The sequence below is a fragment of the Sander vitreus genome, chromosome 1, assembly GCF_031162955.1.
Source record: "Sander vitreus isolate 19-12246 chromosome 1, sanVit1, whole genome shotgun sequence".
In the NCBI taxonomy this organism is placed as follows: domain Eukaryota; kingdom Metazoa; phylum Chordata; class Actinopteri; order Perciformes; family Percidae; genus Sander; species Sander vitreus.
This window is the reverse complement of record NC_135855.1, coordinates 36,677,661-36,698,927: the sequence shown is the minus strand read 5'-3', so window position 1 is coordinate 36,698,927 and position 21,267 is coordinate 36,677,661. Positions and strand designations below refer to the sequence as shown.

At 41.8% G+C, this 21,267-nt stretch overlaps 1 protein-coding gene across 1 annotated transcript in view; it reads left to right on the top strand.

The window, feature by feature from the left end:
• The window catches only part of LOC144520280 (C-myc promoter-binding protein-like), a 90,242-nt gene that overhangs the window by 36,071 nt on the left and 32,904 nt on the right, over window positions 1-21,267 (top strand). Inside the window, exons 6-14 of the mRNA XM_078253950.1 lie at window positions 2,564-2,856; window positions 4,680-4,746; window positions 5,669-5,727; window positions 6,153-6,297; window positions 7,884-8,059; window positions 9,139-9,239; window positions 10,331-10,546; window positions 15,285-15,430; window positions 16,206-16,244. Of these exons, the coding sequence (XP_078110076.1) occupies window positions 2,564-2,856; window positions 4,680-4,746; window positions 5,669-5,727; window positions 6,153-6,297; window positions 7,884-8,059; window positions 9,139-9,239; window positions 10,331-10,546; window positions 15,285-15,430; window positions 16,206-16,244 (1,242 nt within the window). The remainder of the gene's footprint in view (window positions 1-2,563; window positions 2,857-4,679; window positions 4,747-5,668; window positions 5,728-6,152; window positions 6,298-7,883; window positions 8,060-9,138; window positions 9,240-10,330; window positions 10,547-15,284; window positions 15,431-16,205; window positions 16,245-21,267) is intronic.

The window sequence follows — 21,267 nt, the reverse complement described above, 5'->3', positions numbered from 1 at the left end:
AACTCCTAAATCCGACTAATACGCCCTCTATGGTAGAGGCAGAGCTGGAGGATGAGGGGGGATTGGCATCAATTTCCCTGGTGGAGGTTGCTGAGGTAGTTAAACAACTCCACAGTGGCAAAGCCCCAGGAATTGATGAGATCCGTCCCAGAAATGCTTAAAGCTCTGGGTGTGGAGGGGTTGTCTTGGTTGACACGCCTCTTCAACATTGCGTGGAAGTCTGGGACGGTGCCTAAGGAGTGGCAGACCGGGGTGGTGGTTCCCCTTTTAAAAAGGGGGGGACCAGAGGGTGTGTGCCAATTACAGGGGTATCACACTTCTCAGCCTCCCGGTAAAGTCTACTCCAAGGTGCTGGAAAGGAGGGTTCGGTCGATAGTCGAATCTCAGGTTGAAGAGGAACAATGCGGATTCCGTCCCTGGTCGTGGAACAACGGACCAGATCTTTACTCTGCAAGGATCCTGGAGGGAGCCTGGGAGTATGCCCAACCAGTCTACATGTGTTTTGTGGATCTGGAGAAGGCGTATGACCGGGTGCCCCGGGAGATACTGTGGGAGGTGCTGCGGGAGTACGGGGTGAGGGGGGTCCCTTCTCAGGGCCATCCAATCTCTGTACGACCAAAGCGAGAGCTGTGTCCAGGTTCTCGGCAGTAAGTCGGACTCGTTTCAGGTGAGAGTTGGCCTCCGCCAGGGCTGCGCTTGTCACCAATCCTGTTTGTAGTATTTATGGACAGGATATCGAGGCGTAGTCGGGGTGGAGAGGGGTTGCAGTTCGGTGGGCTGGGGATCTCATCGCTGCTTTTTGCAGATGATGTGGTCCTGATGGCATCATCGGCCTGTGACCTTCAGCACTCACTGGATCGGTTCGCAGCCGAGTGTGAAGCGGCTGGGATGAGGATCAGCACCTCTAAATCGGAGGCCATGGTTCTCAGCAGGAAACCGATGGAGTGCCTTCTCCAGGTAGGGAATGAGTCCTTACCCCAAGTGAAGGAGTTCAAGTACCTTGGGGTCTTGTTCGCGAGTGAGGGGACAATGGAGCGGGAGATTGGTCGGAGAATCGGCACAGCAGGTGCGGTATTACATTCAATTTATCACACCGTTGTGACGAAAAGAGAGCTGAGCCAGAAGGCAAAGCTCTCAATCTACCGGTCAGTTTTTGTTCCTACCCTCACCTATGGTCATGAAGGCTGGGTCATGACCGAAAGAACAAGATCCAGGGTACAAGCGGTCGAAATGGGTTTCCTCAGGAGGGTAGCTGGCGTCTCCCTTAGAGATAGGGTGAGAAGCTCAGTTATCCGTGAGGAGCTCGGAGTAAAGCCGCTGCTCCTTTGCGTCGAAAGGAGCCAGTTGAGGTGGTTCGGGCATCTGGTAAGGATGCCCCCTGGGCGCCTCCCTAGGGAGGTGTTCCAGGCACGTCCAGCTGGGAGGAGGCCTCGGGGGAGACCCAGGACTAGGTGGAGGGATTATATCTCTAACCTGGCCTGGGAACGCCTCGGGATCCCCCAGTCGGAGCTGGTTAATGTGGCCCGGGAAAGGGAAGTTTGGGGTCCCCTGCTGGAGCTGCTACCCCCGCGACCCGACCCCGGATAAGCGGCTGAAGATGGATGGATGGATGGATAATAATAATAATAATTTGATTTATATAGCACTTTTCAAGCATTAAGCACAAAGATTTACAGGATATGAATTCGGAATCAGAAACCCATGTAAGCCCCTCCAAGACATACAACAATTAGAACGAACAGCACAGAACTGAAATGATAATAAAAAGCCAGCATAATTGAAATGCGTAATGACAGTAAGATGCAAATAAAACCAAAGTAGCAAAAAGAGGAAATATTTAGTGTTGTAAAATGACACGTGGAAAGTGAGGATATTTGTACGAGGGGTAAGATTGGTTTGTTATATGGTTAATGTTATGTGCTCAGTAATGCATTCTTTCAATAAGACTCCTCATAGTTATAGAAGTACATTATGAATATAAATTGGCTAAATAGAGCTGAAACAGTCTTGATTAGCGGATTCATCGATAAGTCAACCAACAGAAGAGTAATTTGCTAACTATTTGGATAGCGATTTGTTTCAGTTGTTTTTCAAGCTAAAATGTCAAACATTTGCAGGTCCCAGCTGCTCAAATGTGAATATTTGCTGCTTTTCTTTGTCATATTTGAATGTAAATTAAATATCTTTGGCTGTTGGACTTTTGATCAGATAAAACAAGCAATTTTCAAATGTCAACTTAGCAGATCTAGGAAAATAATAATTCGTTGCTGCCCTAATGAACACACAGATGTAGTAGATGTGGTGGCAGGTATATTCATGGAGAGTTTTGAGTGTGGTGACCTCTGAGCTGCACATTTCTACAGCAGGCCAACAGAAATGCTTTCCCAGTTTGCCCTTTGAATGAAGTGTCGGTGTCAGTGTCGCATCATAAATATATATCTGTGTAACGATGAGATACAGCGTGGCTTCAGACTGTTTTTAGAAAGGTCTCGTACATGCAGTTACTGTATTGTCTACATCTGCAGATGGTGAGTTGTGTATCCAACATTTCTTCCTGTTTCAGGTTTACGGTGCTGCCATTCAGTTCTATGAGCCCTTCCCGCAGGAGTGTCTGACTGATCAGCAGTGCTCCCAGCTAGGTCTCCTGAGCCCCGATCCACCCAAACCCTCCTCCAACTGTAAGGGGACAGCTGCCAGCAGCGCCACTAACAGCACCACCACAACCCCACGCTTGGTCTTCACCAACAAGTGTATCTGTCTGCTTTCCCACTGGCCCTTCTTTGACGCTTTCCGCAAGTTCCTCACATTCCTCTATCGCTACTCTATCTCCGGCCCTCACGCTCTGCCCATCGAGAAGTGAGTTCTCTTCATTTGGCTCTTAATTACACCATTTTATGCTATGTTAGTGTGTGCTTATTTTGACTTTTCACATTACGTAGTGGTAGAAGCCACTGGTTCCCAAAGTGTTTTCCACCCATTCTAATTTCCCAAATTTAAAAAAAATCTTTAAACAATCGCCTCAATGTTACTGAACAATCAAACTTGGGACTTTTCCAGATCATTTAGCACAACATATAGGTTTATGTTCTAACCACCAAATAAATCAAGTTTTGTGTCACTTTGGCATGGCGATGCGTCTAAATATTGTAATACCGACAAGCCTCGGCCGTCATTTCTACGTAGAAGAAGCCAGTAAGATGCTTCGTTGTTCAATTGGTAAACGAATATTTGCTGATGGGGGGCGTTAGTGGCGCACGTCACAGAATTTTAAGCTTGGTAATTGGATACATTTTGCCGAAATGTACCTTGGGAGTTGGGAGTACCTTCTCCCCTAAAAATGTTTATATACACAGGCCTGTACTTCTTCTTTTTAAATCAAAGAACCAGACTTTTTCTAATGCATTTGTTCATCTTTTGTACTGATGATGACCAGGAGCGTTTCATGCTGTAAAAGTGCTCCAACTGTGAGTCCGTTAACATTGTTTATGGGAAAAATAAATGGGCCTTTTACTTCTGGAACCAGAGGCGCCTGAAATAGCTCTGAACATTTTGCAACTCTATTGCAATTCAGCCAATAAGTTCTCTGTTCTGTCGAAATGCTGCCTGATAATTGACTGATAATGTTTGACAGGATTAAAATCACTGACGAGGGCAGGTAAAATTAAAACCCCCCACCTCCACTAGAGAGATAAATCCAGTCTGAACAGAGCTTAAAGTGCTCATATTATGCTTTTTGGCTTTTTCCCTTTCCTTTATTGTGTTATATAGCTTTTTTGTGCATGTTATAGGTTTACAAAGAGAAAAAGCCCAAAGTCCACCCCAAAGGGACTTACCATCTCCAACAGAAAACACTGTTCACAAACTGCTCCAAACAGCTCTATTGTAGTCCAGCCTTTACTTCCGTGATGAACGTGAATCACTTTGTAACACACGTTATAATGCTCACCTAGCTGCTAGCGTGGCACGCCCTCATACTCTGCTTCTGACTGGCTAGTAGTCCTTACCTAGCTACTGCGCATGTGTGACTCCCAACAAAGATGGAACAGAAGTGAGATGTCTCACTCTGTAGCTAAAACAGAGAGCTCAACACACAGGGTGAAAAGAGGAGCTGCAGCAATGGGCAGTACGACAAAAATATGGTGTTTTTTGAAAATTAAACCACAAACGTATTCTGGTACAACCTCTAAATACAATTATGAACCTGAAAATGAGCATAATATGAGCTCTTTAAGACATATATAGTACTTTTGTCGACTAGTGTGACTATATGGTGTCAGCCTTACTAAATCAAAGGAGATATTATCAGTATGTGATATGCAGTGCATCTGACGGACTGACAGCAACGCCTGATGTTTATTGTTGGTGTTGTAGTGGAAATGTTTTCCTTTTTTTTTTTTTTACACCGGAAGCATCTTCGTGCTTGCAAATGTACGTAATATGCGGTGTAACAATCCAGGTCCAGAAATATAAAATCCATCACCAACACTTTTTCATGTTTTAATTTGGAATAAATGTACTTGACATTACCTCGGTTAGGTGATTTGTAACAGAAGGTTCATGCTTTTCATGTTGTACTGCTGCTCATAACTCTAACCCGTCTGAGAGGCATTTCCTGATTATTTGGCCGCCAACTGCTGATATTTTTGGCCTCACATCCCCCTTATTTTTTTTAATTCCAGGCACATCTCTCATTTTATGCACAAAGTTCCCTTCCCTTCCTCTCAGAGGCCTCGCATCCTGGTGCAGGTAAGTTTAGGTCACAAGAGTAATGTGATGTTTGCTGCATATGGTGCATGTTAGAAATGGGTGTGTATCATTTTGCAGACAATAGACCTTTTTCACGGCAGACGTGTATTCCAAACCATCAATGATGGCTGCATTCCACTTAGGAGAGGCCCTGGTGTTGTGCATGCTGACTCACTGAAATAGCTCACTGGGGATATGTTTAGACGGAAACGATCTGAAGAGAAAACGCAAAAGTGGCGTTGCGTTCTCACTTTTTATTCCGCGTTTAGACGAGCGTTATGGGGGGGAATCTGCGTGCATATGGTGACGCAAAAGTGTGTGAAATGTGATCCACCAAGTCCGCGCGCCTGCGTAGAACCTTCCTTCTACTTGTCTCCCTCTCCTCTCCCTGAACAACAAAAGCTGACAATTTTGTTTGGACAGACGAGGAGGTGGAGTTATTACTCCAAACAATGCACACACAGACACACACGTAACACACACACACACACACACACACACTCGCACAGTGCGTTTTTACCCTGTAGACGGGAACCCGAGGTGGAGCGTTTTTAAGATTTCCACTCTGGAGGGTGGTTTCACTTTTAAGCCTCAAAAATGCCGTCGCCGTCTAAACGAAAGGCACATCTGATCAAATATTTTGTCGTTTTCACCCGCGAGCGTATTCGTGTAAACAGGGCCTGGGACACTTGATGGACTTGAGCCATCGTTAAGGTTATCAATTTCAGCTGTGCTTTTCCAACTATGACAAGTCCAAATGTCTGCTGTGAAAAAAGGTCCATAGTGTTGTTTTCTGGAGGTGTTTAGGATTGCCTGTGGGGTTTAGTAGTTTAGGTCCTCCATTATGGATGAATATTTAAATGATTTAGTGCAGGCGTTTTTGCTCGGTTGGTTTTTTTCTCACTTTCCAGCTTTTCTGCAGCTTTCCCCTCATGACAGCCTGATGTTGAGCCAGCCAGTGTCTTCTCCTTTACCGCTTAGGTAAGAGCAGCTGCACACATGTTCTTCTGGTGATGTCTGACAGCACTTATTCTGTGCTAAAATGTAAAGGAATTATGCATTCTTATTACTGACTGTACATAGGAGGCAGTTTATGTATATGCAGCATGCAACATAGTTCAGATGTGTTGATGATTTGTAAGACTGGTCCATTCAAATTAGTTTGATACCTTTTCAATTAGAGAGCACAAATAGGCCTTAAATACTGTACTTAATCTTTTCTTTATTATCAATTTTGAGCTCCCTTCATACACTTGAAAATAGAAAACGGAGAATGCCGACTTCAGTCACAATATTATTGGTCTGAAGATTCTTTTGGAACCCAAAATATGTTTGATGGTCAGAAAAAGACCCTGTTGGAGTTCCCTTTATTGAACTTGAATTTAGCACACTTGTGTTTTTCATAGTGGCGGTCGGTTTTCCACGCTGCTCCAGAATCTCGGACCAGAAAACGCCGTCACCTTGCTGGTGTTTGCCGTCACCGAACACAAGATCCTGGTCCACTCGCTACGACCCGCCGTACTGACCAGCGTCACTGAAGCTCTGGTGTCGGTCAGTTTGAGTGGTTATTTATTTCCCTCCAGGGGTTGCCTCACCATATTGACACTCTTTATGCCACTGTCCTCTTCTTTGGTAAAATGAAATGTGAAAGAAAGAATAAATGTACGTTTCTTTCTTTTATATTTCAGTTTAGTTAATACACTTATTAGTATTGTCTTATGTGGTTGTTATAGTTACTGTGTTGGTCACCATCAATTAATACATAATTAATACATAATAAAAAAACAAATAATAAAATAAAAAAACAAAAATAATAAACAAAAAATAATATATACGTTGTTGTTGAAGTTTTCGTTACAGTTTTCGTTACAGCAGGCGTTGAAACAAAATAAAGACAGTCGAAGACTAAACCAAGTTAGGTTTTTGTATTTTATTATAAACTTGCAAGTTTACAAGGAAGCACACAGTTCACAAAAGGCACGCAGCGCTTAAGTGAAAGGTCTGTTCACATGCCCCCCCTTTCTAAACATGACTCAACATTTCTTACAATCAAACATAGTCAGACATTCAGGAGCCACTTCACTTCTTCCCCTCTGTTGCACTTTCTACCCCAAGGTTTAGACATCTCGTTTATCTCAACTATGTGAGAAGTCTCAACTATCCAGGGAGAAATAACAGATAGCTTAGGGTGACCTTGTAGCCTCTATCTGTTCAGCGTACACATTACGTTCCCAGACTTTGTGGCTCATACTTTCAACATGTGAGAATAAGAAAAACTCCCCTCCAGTATTGTGAGAGAAACAGTAAAAGAAATTATACAAATAATATAGAGAATCATGCTTAAATGTAAATTTGCCATCACGACGTAGAAAACAATAAAATGAAATAAGTAAACATCAATAAAAAATCTGGGGAAAATAAATACATAAAAAAAATTCGGATAAAAGATGTTTGCAATCAAAAGTGGATAATAAATAAATTAGTGAAGAATATGAATAAAATGAATATAAAAGAATATAGAGTTATCTCAAGACACTTTACAGATAGAGTAGGTCCAGACCACACTCTATAATTTACAAAGACCCAGCAATTTTCCCACAGTGGCGAGGAAAAAACTTCCTTTTAGGCAGAAACCTCGGACAGACCCGGGCTCTTTGTGGGCGGCATCTGTCGCTGCCGGTTGGGACACAGAGACACTGATACAGATATAGAGAAATATGATTCATATTAATTATAGCAGTTGGTTTGATGAACAGTGGCAGTTATAGTAACAATAAAGATAGTATAACTATGACTAGAAATAATAGTTGTAGCAGTTCAGGGCGTTGCGGAGCACAGCAGGGCATGACAACAAGACCACGGCAGCTGCAACCATGATTTAGGTCTCTCTCTCTCTCTCTCTCTCTCTCTCTCTCTCTCTCTCTCTCTCCTCCCCCCCCCCCCCAATCCAAGGAGAACTGCGAGGCGAGAAAACAGAAATGTACTCCTATAGAAAAAATTCAAATAAACAGTAAACATTTGAGTAGACTGTTACCCTTTTTTGAAATAATTCTAATTGACCTGCAGCATTTGACAAGGGAGCCCTATCTTCCTTTTTTATCTCACTTTCTCATCTTCATCTTCATCCTCGTCCTCAGATGATCTTCCCGTTCCACTGGCCGTGCCCGTATATTCCCCTGTGCCCCCTGGCGTTGGCTGACGTGTTGAGCGCCCCCTGTCCATTCATTGTAGGAGTGGACTCCCGCTACTTTGATCTTTATGACCCCCCACCAGACGTGAGCTGCGTGGACTTGGACACAAACACCATCTTCCAGTGAGCACAGTACACACACAACTTCCCGTTGCTGTTGAGCTATTCAATTCAATTACATTTTACTTATAGTGTCAAATCACAACAGGAGTTATCTCAGGACACTTTACAGATAGAGTAGGTCTAGACCACACTCTAGAATTAAGACCCAACAATTTCCCACGAGCAAGGATTTGGTGCGAAACCTCGAGAAACCTCGGACAGACCCAGGCTCTTTGTGGGCGGCCATTTGCTGCTGCCTGTTGGGACACACATACTGATACAGATATACAGAAATATGATTCATAACAATTATAGCAGTTGGCCTGATGCGCCGTGGCACTTACATCAACAATAAAGATAATAGAACTATGACTAGAAATAATAGTTGTAGCGGTGCAGGGCGTAGAGCAGGACCACGGCAGCAGCTGCCAAAAACGAACCACCCAGTCTGCGAGGCGAGAAAGCATAAGGACTCTGGGGAATAAGCTCCCCGGAGATAGGTTAGTAACATGCATTAAAGGGACATGGATGCACACAGATGGAGGGGGGGAGAGAGAGAGAGAGAGAGAGAGAGAGGGGAGGTCAGTGTTTCATAGGAAGTCCCCCGGCAGTCTAAAACTATAGCAGCATAACTAAGAGCTGGTCTGAGGCTATTGATGTGAGGAATAACATCTGTAAAAAGACAGTTTTGCAGAACTTAATCTGTCTTTGCGGCTTTCTCATGGTGAATATTGAAAGGATTAACTACAGGGGCAGTAAGCCACATATATACTGTACCGCACTTCCAGCTAAGAGCTCAACATTGTTTCCTTTGCTGCATCTTTTTTTTTTTCCAGACCACATAACTGCCAAGTCATGAGTTCTAAGTTTAGAGATCGGGCCATTTTCCTGGAGTCTGGGTGAAAATGGTTATTTTTGTAGTGTCAGACCCGCTTTATTATGAAGAGAATGCATTTTTCAGTATAGTGTTCACATTGTTTTGCCTCATTACCAGCCAGACAGCGTTAGGGTGGTCAGAACTCCCCTGGCCCGACCGCTGTCCATGTTGGTTTAGGCCTCTCAGCCTCTCCACGGCTCACTGGGTGTTTCTGCTTTTCCAGCAATGAAGATAAGCGAGCCCTCACATGGAAGATCTTGCCAAAGAAAGCCTGTAAAAACCTGATGAATGTGCTGAGCAATCTTTACCAGCAGCTGGTTGACGGTGAGTTCTATGCTGATCGGACAAATGATTGTAAAAATGTGTTTGATTTTGTTGTATTAGTTTCATGATCAGTCCTGCATGCAAGTACACTTACAGCAGACCTTTTTATTATGTGTTTAGTTGTATAGAAGGTGGCAGGGCTGTCACTTTTTAAAAGATTCGAGCTCAAACTAATTTGAACTAACATGTAATTTGTTCGAAACATAGACTGTATATAAAGATGGTCACATGACAGCTCCCCAAAAGTGAAGTCAGAACATCTGGATCGCCCCTGGTGACAGGTTCCGGGATATTCCGGGCTTAATTTTTGTACAATGGGGAGGAAGTGGAGACTCGTCATCCCTCTCAACATACAGTCATGGTCCGAGCCCATATATGGTGTTGCATCTTCTTAAATGATATTTTTAACTTTTCTGACCTTCAGTGTAATAAAAAAAATAAAATCTAATCTAATCACAGAGTGTGTAATGCTTCATTAATCATCTTTATTTTTTGGGGATTCTGTTGTCTGATTTTGTTCTCCATTCAATCTGTACTCTCTCAATTCCACTAATTGAATGCCAGCAATAATCCCATCATAGAATAATTTCCTTATTACCCGTCTGCCCCACTGTGGTGCTCATTGCATTATTGTCAAGTTTCTCTGCTATTTGTGGAGCATGCTCACTGGGAGACCATGAAACCTGCTGCTTCTTGAGCTGCAGAAATTGAATAAATGAATTTTTCTAAATCAGTGAAGTTGAAAATCTACCCAGTTTCTGCCAGAAGTGCTTAATATTGATATGCCTGCCAGAAGTTTTAGTGGAGACATTTAAGCCTTTAAAGGACTTTCGGAAACTCTGATCTCAACGTTTATTTTTCCCAAATATGCAAGTCTAATCCTCATTTGCAATATGAATACTCACTTACTTTAAGCAGTGCTCTGGCCATACTGTAAGACCTTTTTAATACATGTCCTTTGATCAAAATGCAAAAAATGGTTCATTTTCAGCGGCAGAAGTGATGATTCAACCCTTACGTTGACATGTAGAGATTCTAATACAGTATGTAGCGACAGCGACTGATGTTTCCCCCCCCCCCTCTGTCTTCAGGTCAGCAGCGGCCTGATGGGCTGATGGAGCTGAGCATGAGTGAATCGTCAGAGCTGAGCTGTGGGAAGAGCCTCCACGCCCTGGAGCTGGAGATCCAGGAAGCTTTCCTGCGCTTCATGGCGGCTATTTTGAAAGGCTACCGCTCATTCTTACGACCCATCACCCAGGCCCCCTCTGAGAAAGCCACAGACGCCAGTTCGCTCTTTGACTTGCAAGGTATGTGGAATAGTGTCACTCTGACCAAAACACTATTTATCCACATGCGGTGTGTTGGAGCCAAACAGCCAGGTCAGAGTCACAGAGGAAACCGGGTGAATGGATGAACCCAGCAGCCCCCTCAAACTCCTCACACACAAACCAAAACAAGTCCATCTATGAGCCAATTTTTTTTTTTTTCTCTGAAAGAAATGTGTCTGAATGACGATTCCCACCAAAGTGTTTACTGATCACAGATGGTTTGAGCTTTGCTGCTTTAATACCAGTAATCTGAAAGCCGGTCCACCACAAAATCCTAAGAAAGATGGAGCTGATTGAGCGCTTGGTAGAATTATTGGTTTACTGTTCTTTCTTGTGAATAAACAGAAGAAAGCCCATAATAACTGCTTGATTTAGACACTTTTGTATATAGTCATTTAAATAGAATATAATCAGAAGGAGCTTTGACATGTTTCGACAGGTGTCCTTTTGATGAACAGATTATGAAATGAATGTAAATAGATAGTAAGTGGATTCTGAGTTACGATTATTTTGTCAGACTACTATTTCCAAGGTCAAGAATAAACTTTCATGCTCAAGGATTTTAAAACGTTTGAGACAAACTGTTTCAAACCACAAACCTGTTTACACTGGTCTCTGATTTTCAATCTGGACATTTTCTTATTCTGATGGAGCAATTTTTCTGATCATTCGTGGAGTCTGTCAGTCAGTCAGGTTTGGTGGTATAACCCTGTATCAAATTCAAGATAATTTCTCAAATTGCTCTACATACCCATTACAGCCTGAGCTCCTCCAATGTCACTGCTTCCAGTTTTTTCTACAAACATCTGGAAATCACTTAGGGTTGACCTCCCATGTGCTGTCAGTTGCTTAGATCATATCACACATATATGTATGCATTGGAAATGGGGCATTGTGCAGACTCAACGCGCTTGGAAACCTTATATTTTGGTTTACTATTAGCTAAAGTTATGGATAGTTCATGGTACTTTTTTTGGTATCACCTCAGTTCCAAGCGAGTCGAGCCAATACCAAAAGGTGGAGTTAAAACACTGCAGACCGCTGATTGGTCAGAGAGAATCATCACTAGAATCATCACTCGACATCCTGCACAAACCCGCTGTTTTTAAATAGGTAATCTAACATAAATAGCCACCAGAATTGTTTTATTCACTAGATATTTTTTTGAAATGGCAGACTGCAAAACCACGTTGTGGTCAGTTGACGACGTGCTAGTCTCGCTGGCTACTCCACACAGCATTGGGGGACGGGAGGGAAATGTGCTCTGGTTTAATGGCATTTCTTTAAACCAATCAGAATCATCATGGGCGGCGCTAAGCTCTGCAAAGAGCCGCTGCAAAATAGTCGTGCGAGAGAAAACTCAGATTGGACAGATAGTCTAGCTAGCTGTCTGGATTTACCCTGCAGAGATCTGAGGAGCAGTCAACAGTAGTAAATTGAGAACAGTACCTGGTATCAAAAGTGAGTTGAGTTGAGCTGTACCATGCAGTGGAAATTGAGCATAAGTCAAGGTTCTTGGGACAAAGATCCGGGCAGATTTTTACAGCCAAGTCTGTGAAGTCACAGTTGTACAGTTCCAGTGCATCATTGGTGCTAATGAGTCCATGAATATATAAATACTGTGTCATCTGTAGCACCTTTCTCTCTACAGCTGGCCAGCCTCAAAAACAGATGGCATTGTTTAATACATGAGCTTTCATAAGTGTCCATCCCCACCTCTGAGTAAATACACACAGAAACTGTTTGGGTAGAAAGGCTGGGATTTGAGAAGATGCTGGGTTTGAAGGTTCAAGGCTGTTTGCAGACTGAAGGTTAGTCAGTTAGCGGCGCAGCTGCTAAATGCTCCGGAGGCGTGAGCGTGGCCTCTGGATGGGAGCCCATGAAAGCTGGTTGACATCACAGCTGAAATGAGTTAGGGTGAAGTCATGGCTGCTCCGCTGGAGGATAGCTGTAGCCAAGGCCACGTCCAGTGTGAGTTAAATGATATAGCAAACAGAAATGGCTGCAGTACATTACATCATGACATGACAAAAGGTGTAACAGCTCGTGCATCATGTGTATAAACTCCTGACTGTTTTTGGACCTAATATCTATAACAACAAAAAAATTGTCTGTGTAGACTACTTTTTATGTTTCCCTGCTGCCCCCTAAAACTTTCCTCCATCATATGATTAAAGTGCTTTCAGTCAAACATCTGTGACTTTAACAGATTGCATCTGTATTTCCTTCTGCTTTACAAATTGTGGAATTGGTAATTGTTGGTTGAGCTTTGTGTGTATCTAAGTGCCTTATAGTGCATATTTGTTACAGTCACAACAAACTTAATTCTTTGAGGAGCTATTTTGGTCTACAATATCCTATCACCACTGTCTGGGGTTGTGAGCAAGCAGCAACCTCCGGCGCTGAAAAATAAAGCCAATGCGAAGTCCCAAAACTGCAGTTCTTAAAACGGACACTTGAGGCTGGCCCATAGACCCCCATGTAAAAATGCCTAACTACAGTAGAAATAAACATGTTGACAGCCTGTGTGTGTGTGTGTGTGTGTGTGTGTGTGTGTGTGTGTGTGTGTGTGTGTGTATATATTAGGGCTGTCAAACGATAATTTTTTTTTAATCGCTGAAGTTCTATAGTTAATCGCATATTTTATCACATGATTAAAATTCTATTTTGCATTTCAAACAGTTTTTAAGTACATATTAACAATCGAAAGCAATTGTTACCAGTGTATCTTGATTGGGAATCAAATGAATGCAAAGAAAGTTACTTTATGAACTTGATTTTAAGATTTGTAATTATTTATTTACTGTAAACAAAAGAAAAATGTGTGAATCTGTCATTATTGCACAATTCCTCCAAGTACCTAACTAAAAAACTAAAAGTCCCTATCCTTACTAGAGTCAATATAGTGTTTAGTAACTCCTAAATAATGTTGATTCCTCACTGACGTCCAGTGATCACCGGTTAATGAGACAGCGTTTGCAGCAGTTCCAGTGTGGCTGCTTTCTCCGTGTCATACAGGCTGTGTGTCCGTGAAAACTACTGTCCCCCTCGACGGCAACGAGACAGGTCAACCGTAGTACGTCTTTAAGACCCGAGTCCTCTACGATGCTGACAGGTCTGCAGTTAGTTGCCACCCGTTTTGCAAGAGCTGTAGTCATTTTTTGGGATTTGGTTTCAACCACAGGTCGGCAAGTAGCACTCTGTAGCATGCTAGCGGGTAGCATCACGTTAACTGCACTATGCATAGCTCCGTAGGTGGTAGCTCAAGCTTGACGTGCTTCGGTGATATTTTAATACGGTTTAATATGGAAAAAATGTATTGCATCGCGTCGGCCCTTAATTGCATCGCAATTAACGCGTTAACGCTGACAGCCCTAATATATATATATATATATAACTAAATGTTTTCTTTGTTACTGTTTCTCTATTGTTGATGTTTTAAACCTCGTCACTGAATTGTAGATGTTGACATTTAGGACTTTAGGCAACTCTTGTCCATGTTGACTTAAAAGTTGAGTTTCGAAGTTCAATCTTGTCCTGTGGAAAACAAGTTGACAAATCAATTTCACCTCAAGGTCTATTTAGTAGCTGTTCTGGAGTTGTGTCATTTCCTGACCATCATGTCATATGATCAAAAGCTCCAGAACAGCTACTAAATGGACCTTGAGGTGAGATGGGTTTTGTCAACTATTAATTCAATAATTTGTGTGTGTGTGTGTGTGTGTGTGTGTGTGTGTGTGTGTGTGTTGTCAGCACTCATCGTCAGTACTCTGTTTAGTTTTTTTAATCATTTACCATAATTACTTATAAAGAATGACTCAGATCTTCTCAGTGTCACTGTTAATAAAATCCCCCCAAAACAACATGCATTGGATCCTTTTAGGTTGATGTTTGGAGGTTTCAATATTTAGCATTTTTTATATTTAATCACATAATTATGACTAACTATGTAATAATAATGGCTAAACTACAGGCAAGTGTAGTCAAATTACAGTGATATGAACAAATGATACAAAACACTTTCTATTTGAAACGCTTTAACCAGCAAATGTAGGAATGATGTACTTGATTCTTCAATTCAAATCAACTGATCATTAAACCACTAGTTAGGTCACTAGGATGCTTTTTTTTTACTCTCCTGGAAGGCGGTACGTACTGAAGAAAAGACCGGTCTAGTGAAGCTACTAAGAGAAGTTTAGTTCAGAATCAACGGATGGTCCAGGTTGCGAGCAGCCAGTTTCAGGATTAAATATTTATCAGCTTCAGGAAGTGTTTCTCTGCAGCGACTCGTCAGTGTTTGGCTTCCACCTCTGTGTTGTGAGCCAGTGGTCATCCATCCTGCTTTCAGTCTCACAACAGCAGCGACCTATTAGTCAGTTAAGCTGCTTTCAGCATCTATTACGGAAGCTATTCACCATGTTGTCGTACATCCCAAATTGGCCATTAGACTAATAACAATGTGTTGGCTTGCATTATCCAAAAGAAGACAAATGGAAGAGATGGTTCCTTCTAATGGCTTTCTTAACCACACAAACACGTAAATTGCTCTTGTGATTTGTTACCTCTTTTCAGTAGATGAAATGAGTTGATACGAAAATAAAGCTGCCGTTATATCTTAAATTATCTTTGAAATCATTCCTCACATTAGTCAAGAAAATAAGTCTGCGTAGTAATATTACTATTTTTAGAAGCTAACCCAAACATTTATGTCCTCCAGGGTTCTTGAAGAGCCGCGACCGCTCACATCAGAAGTTCTACTCGCTGATGACCAAAACCCAGATGTTCATCCGCTTTATTGAGGAATGCTCCTTCGTCAGCGACAAAGATGCCAGTCTGGCGTTCTTCGACGACTGTGTGGATAAAGTAAGCATCGTAGTTATATATATATATATATATACATACATACACAGTATCTCACAAAAGTGAGTACACCCCTCACATTTTAGTAAATATTTCATTATATCATTTAATGGGACAACGCTGAAGAAATTACACTTTGCTACAATGTAAAGTATTAAGTGTACAGCTTGTATAACAGTGTAAATGTGCTGTCCCCTCAAAATAACTCAACACACAGCCATTAATGTCTAAACCGCTGTCAACAAAAGTGAGTACACCCCTATGTTAAATTCCCATAGAGGCAGGCAGATTTTTATGTTTAAAGGCCAGTTATTTCATGGATCCAGGATACTATGCATCCTGATAAAGCTCCCTTGGCCTTTGGAATTAAAATAGCCCCACATCATCACATCCCCTTCACCATACCTAGAGACTGGCATGGGGTACTTTCAATAAAATCATCTCTCAATGCAAATCAAACCAGCTATTAGGCTAACCGACATAAAACCATGCCAGTCTCTAGGTATGGTTGGGGACAATAAAGTCGAAAATCTAAGTCTATACCATATATTTATGTGTTCATTTAGATGCAGTGGAATTTTGCAAAAATGTACGTAATGTGTCTTCTGTCTTTTGGAGTGGTTCTACTTTCTCTCCAGGCCTCTTTGTTCTCCACTTATTGTAGTATTAGTAGTTGACACTCTTCTGTGTAACTTCACCTGTGTTTAGCCAAACTGCTCCTTTTCCAATTTCTTGTGTTTTTCTTTCTTTCTCCCTTTCTGCCTCTGTTTGCGAGCAGCTCTACAGTTCAGAGCGGAGTGCAGACAAAGGAGGCAAGGTAAATCTATTGTTATTTAGTTTTTGATTCTCACCTGTCATGGGTATATTTTGTTTTCAGATGGGGGATTTGTGCATGTTGCATGGTCCCAGCAAACAACTAGATTACTTGAGATCCAAATAGTCTCCTAGACTCCTGGAAGCAAGTAGCATGCCTTTAGACAACCCTCAAACCCTGCAGCTTTAGAGTGAGCTTTAATGTAATTTTTCACCAGTGTTTGATACAAATGAGTTCCTTATGATCCAAACTATGTTGCATTCTTAGAATCTTTCCATATTGAATAGATATTGAAATATATTTTTCGTCTACATCAAATTTGCCGCAACAGCGATTTGTCCTGAGACAGCGAAAGTACAGTTTCACTGAAAATCCATGTGCACAGTTTTCTGCCCTAAATTTTTCATGACTCGAGAGAGTTAGAGCTTTTAAAGCTTCAGTAGTTTCTGAAGTGCTAACTGAGCTTGAAGTGTTTTTCTGCATCCCCTCTGCTTATTTCCTTCAGTGTGACACTATGAAGACCATTGGAGAGGCTGTCAGTGAATTGCCTGTGCTCCACTGGCAGCATTTTTATGTAGTGTGACCCCATGTGCTCAGGGTAGTGTTCCTCTATCAGACTGAGTGTATGCTGAAGGTTAAAGTTTGTGTTTGCAGTCTTAAAGTCCACGCAGTCTCTCAATTCCCCAATCAAGTCTGTGGGTCACTGGTTCTTGCAGGTGACATTTGTAATATACCCTGAAATAGACTTGGCTGTCCTTGGTTTACTTGTGTGTGCGTGCGTATGTGTGTGCGTGCGTATGTGTGTGCATGCGTATGTGTGTGCATGTGTGCGCGCGTGAGTGTGTGTATGTGTTCTGGCTGAAATTGAGACATAGTGGAAGCGAAGAGGCCAGTATCCTGCCAGTGTCTCCTCGTCCTCCCTGTGCGTCAGCTCCACGGGCGATTAAATCCTCCGACTGTCTTTCTGCACTGTAGCTAGGGCTGCACAATTAATCAAATTTGAATCACGATCACAATTTTGGCTTCCCACGATCAAATTCACGCGATTGAGCGATATTTAAAATGCTTCATTCCGTTCATAGAACGCTCTGTATCAGTTTTAAAGTTAGTTAGTTAGTACAGTTTGGTTTTCTTTCCAAAGCTCCGCAAACCACTGTCTGATCACGTGCCTCCATGAGCCAATCAGAGTTGTTCCCTGCACCACGCAGCTTAGTTTGGAAAGCGGTCGCACAACAGCTGAAATGCCATACTCCTTCATAGTATCCTTCAACAAAGGAGGAATGTAGCACCATATGGATGTGCAAAGCAGTTTTAATTAGCCTATGTGACAATAACATTTGTTTTGGTTAAAATCAACAAATAATCGTGATAATTAATCGTGATCTCAATATTGATCAAAATAATCGTGGATATCATTTTGGCCATAATCGTGCAGCCCTAACTGTAGCCCCCCACACACACCCACGGCACACTCTGCTACGCATAAACCCACACACAGCAGTCGCATACAGAAAGGGTTAGGTTAAGGTTAAAGCGTATAGACCCCCGAGGAAAAGTAGCTCATTGCTGCAACAAAACAAAATTAAATCCAGCAGCGGACCAAGACAAAAGTCAGATTAATCACGCAAATGAAATACAATTACATACATTTAAAGCTGTAGAAATGCAAACCGTAAAATTAAAAAGGATTAACTATTTATTTTTAAATGTATTTAACATATACATTATAGGTATACCTACATTTGACCTCTATTTGATGCCATATCAGAGTCAGGGAGTGTACATTTAAAGGAGTAGTTTGACATTTTGGGAAGAGTTGGATGAGAGTTGAGAGTTAGATGAAAGGATCGACATCATTTTCATGTCTCTAGGATAAATATGTAGCTGGCTGGCTAACTTAGCTTAGCATAAAGGGAAACGGATAGCCTGACACTGTGCACAAGTAACAAAATCTGTAAAACGACAAGTCCTGGATTCACGGGCAGGGTTGTGTACTGGACTATTCCTTGGCTGGGAACAGTGACTTTCTGGAGCATTAGAGGTGTTGGTTGGTGGATTTTGTGAAACTATTTCCTAAAACATGGCAGTACTGTAGATGGTTTGACTTACTATATTGGGGAGAAGTGTGGATAACTTAAAGGTCTAGATGAAATCAGTTGCTTCTGTATTAACTACCCTTAAACTTAATCTGCAGTCATTCAGCAGCCACTGGGTAGCTCTGTCTCATGCACTCAGCCTCTTGGAAAGCTCCCCGTCTGATCCAGATGAACTGAATGTTCTTTGAGTGACATAAACAAGACGTTCCCGTCTCAGCTGTCTGTCTTTTTTTTTTTTTCCCTGATGTCTGTACCGACAGCAGGCCTGCTTGGCAGACAGATTGCTTCTTCATCATCACAGTTGTCTCTGTGGAGCAAAAATAAATAAATAAAATAAAACTCCTTGCTTAAATATCCACAGGTATAAATGACATATTTGTGAGTGTGAGGGGGGCTGCAGAACTCTCAGTGATCATGTCTACATTGGAATTATTTAGATAGTTTATTTGACATTATTAGAAGGAAACAAGGGAGCACAGAAAAGACAAGAGAAATAATGAAATAGTTCTTAGCCTAATGACACTTCATATGGGCCCATTCAGACCAGGAAAAACCATCCGGTGTTCTTTCACCACCCCAATGTAGCACAAGTAGACTTTATGGTTCACAATTGTTGTTTTCCGTCAGCTCGTTTATAGATCTCGCCATTTCCGACCGCACTTGAAGGCAGCTTCACTTCACGGAGAAAGAGAGAAAGAAAAGAGACGGAGGGACTGTGCTTTGTTGTTGCAGGGAACAGTCAGCTGTTACACAAACTCCTGGGCAGTTAAGTGCATTTGTTTACCCTCATAGTTTTTTTTCTTGTGGCAGCGCTGGAGACAGTGATGTGTCCTGTTTACTGTACGGGACTCTCACACCGCCTCAAAAACGGACTGCCAAGCCGATCGCCAGTTACATGATGGCCACCCCAGGCCAGGGTGACGTTGGCTTGCATTTCTCCAAAAGTTAAATCTGTTTCAACCTTTTGCAGCAGGCTGCTGCGGGGTTTTTCGGCTCCCCGTCTGCCGCCCCCACTGCCGAAGCCTAAATGCACTACCCCCATTCAAAATTAAAGAGAGAAAGTCTCCCACATTTTACAGCTTTGACTGAGGTTATTATCAAACTTGAGTCATTATCAGACCAACAAGACTGAATTACGAACTTCCAGCAAGTGCTTTACTTCCCTTCCATCCGACCATGAATAAAATCATCGCTGACATTTGGAGTTACTGCACATATTTTACTACAGCAGAGCTGACAGATAAGACTTCCAGTTTTCTGAGGATATAAAAAATGAAGGGTCTCGAAGGGAAGCATCATTAATTGAGAAGTGCTTAGTGACAGGCCTTAGAGCTACAAGCGATCACATTATAGATGTCGTCCATTGCGCTCACTGCATTTCATTTTGTCATGTAGATGTGTTTTTTTTTCTGGCACCCTTTTTAATAAAACCTGTGCACTTTTTAATAAAACCTGTGCACTTTTTAATAAAACCTGTGTACTTTTACTCACCATTAAGCAGCAATAACCTGTTATCTTCTGGATGAGAGACGTGCTGGTAGAAACTCAGCTTTACAGTAATGTAATGTTCACACCGGGTTGATTGCGGGCTCGTACCTGCCGTGTATCCAGTACACATGACTGACTGCTGGGGACTTTACTCATACAAGAGCCTTTACATTAGAATGTATGCTACTGTAGAATGTCAGTATAGGTACAGTCATGTGAAAAAATTAGGACACCCATGCTAAAGTTGACTAAAAAGAGGAATAAAAAAATCATCTTTTGGAAATTGATCTTAATACCTTAATTAAAAAAATGAGGAAAAATCCAATCTTTAAGGACACCAATTTTCTTTGTGAATGAATAATGTATCGTAAATAAATAAATGTTCTTCCTTAAAATACAGGGGGCATAAGTAAGTACACCCCTATGTTAGATTCTCATAGAGGCAGGCAGACTTTTATGTTTAAAGGCCAGTTATTTCATGGATCCAGGATACTATGATCCTGATAAAGCTCCCTTGGCCTTTGGAATTAAAATAGCCCCACATCATCACATCCCCTTCACCATACCTAGAGACTGGCATGGGGTACTTTCCATAAAATCATCTCTCAATGCAATCAAACCAGCTATTAGGCTAACTGAAATAAAACCATGCCAGTCTCTAGGTATGGTATGTGATGATGTGGGGCTATTTTAATTCCAAAGGCCAAGGGAGCTTTATCAGGATGCATAGTATCCTGGATCCATGAAGTAACTGGCCTTTAAAAATAGAAATGTGCCTGCCTCTATGAGAATTTAACATAGGGGTGTACTTACTTATGCCCCCTGTATTTTAAGGAAGAACATTTATTTATTTACGATACATTATTCATTCACAAAGGAAATTGGTGTCCTTAAAGATTGGATTTTTCCTCATTTTTTTAATTAAGGCATTAAGATCAATTTCCTAAAGATGATTTTTGTATTCCTCTTTTTAGTCAACTTTAGCATGGGTGTCCTAATTTGTTCACATGACTGTATATAGGTGATGAATCTGTAAATTAAGTGATTGAATAAATGTAGTGAAATAACAAATACAATTATTGCCTCTGAATTGTAGTGGAGTAGAAGTATAAAGTAGCAGAAAATGTTCCTCAAAAGTACATTACTTAAGGAGATATTTTGCTGATTTAAAGCCAGCTCTGTTTCATGGCACTGTGGGCAATGTATTAAGATAAACGGTGTTTGGCTTTCCTCCTGGCGCCGGTGCACGGAGCTCCCCGCGGAGCAGGGCAGCGAAGGTGTCAAACTGTATCTGTAAACAGGGATATACGTAGTGGAAGGTTGCATAGGAAGGCAAAATCTGCTGCAATAAACATTGTATGTGCCATGTAATGTTACTTTACAGTGTATGCTACCTTCCTACTTGGATTTATATTTGACAGTGATGGAAAACACTCTGTTTT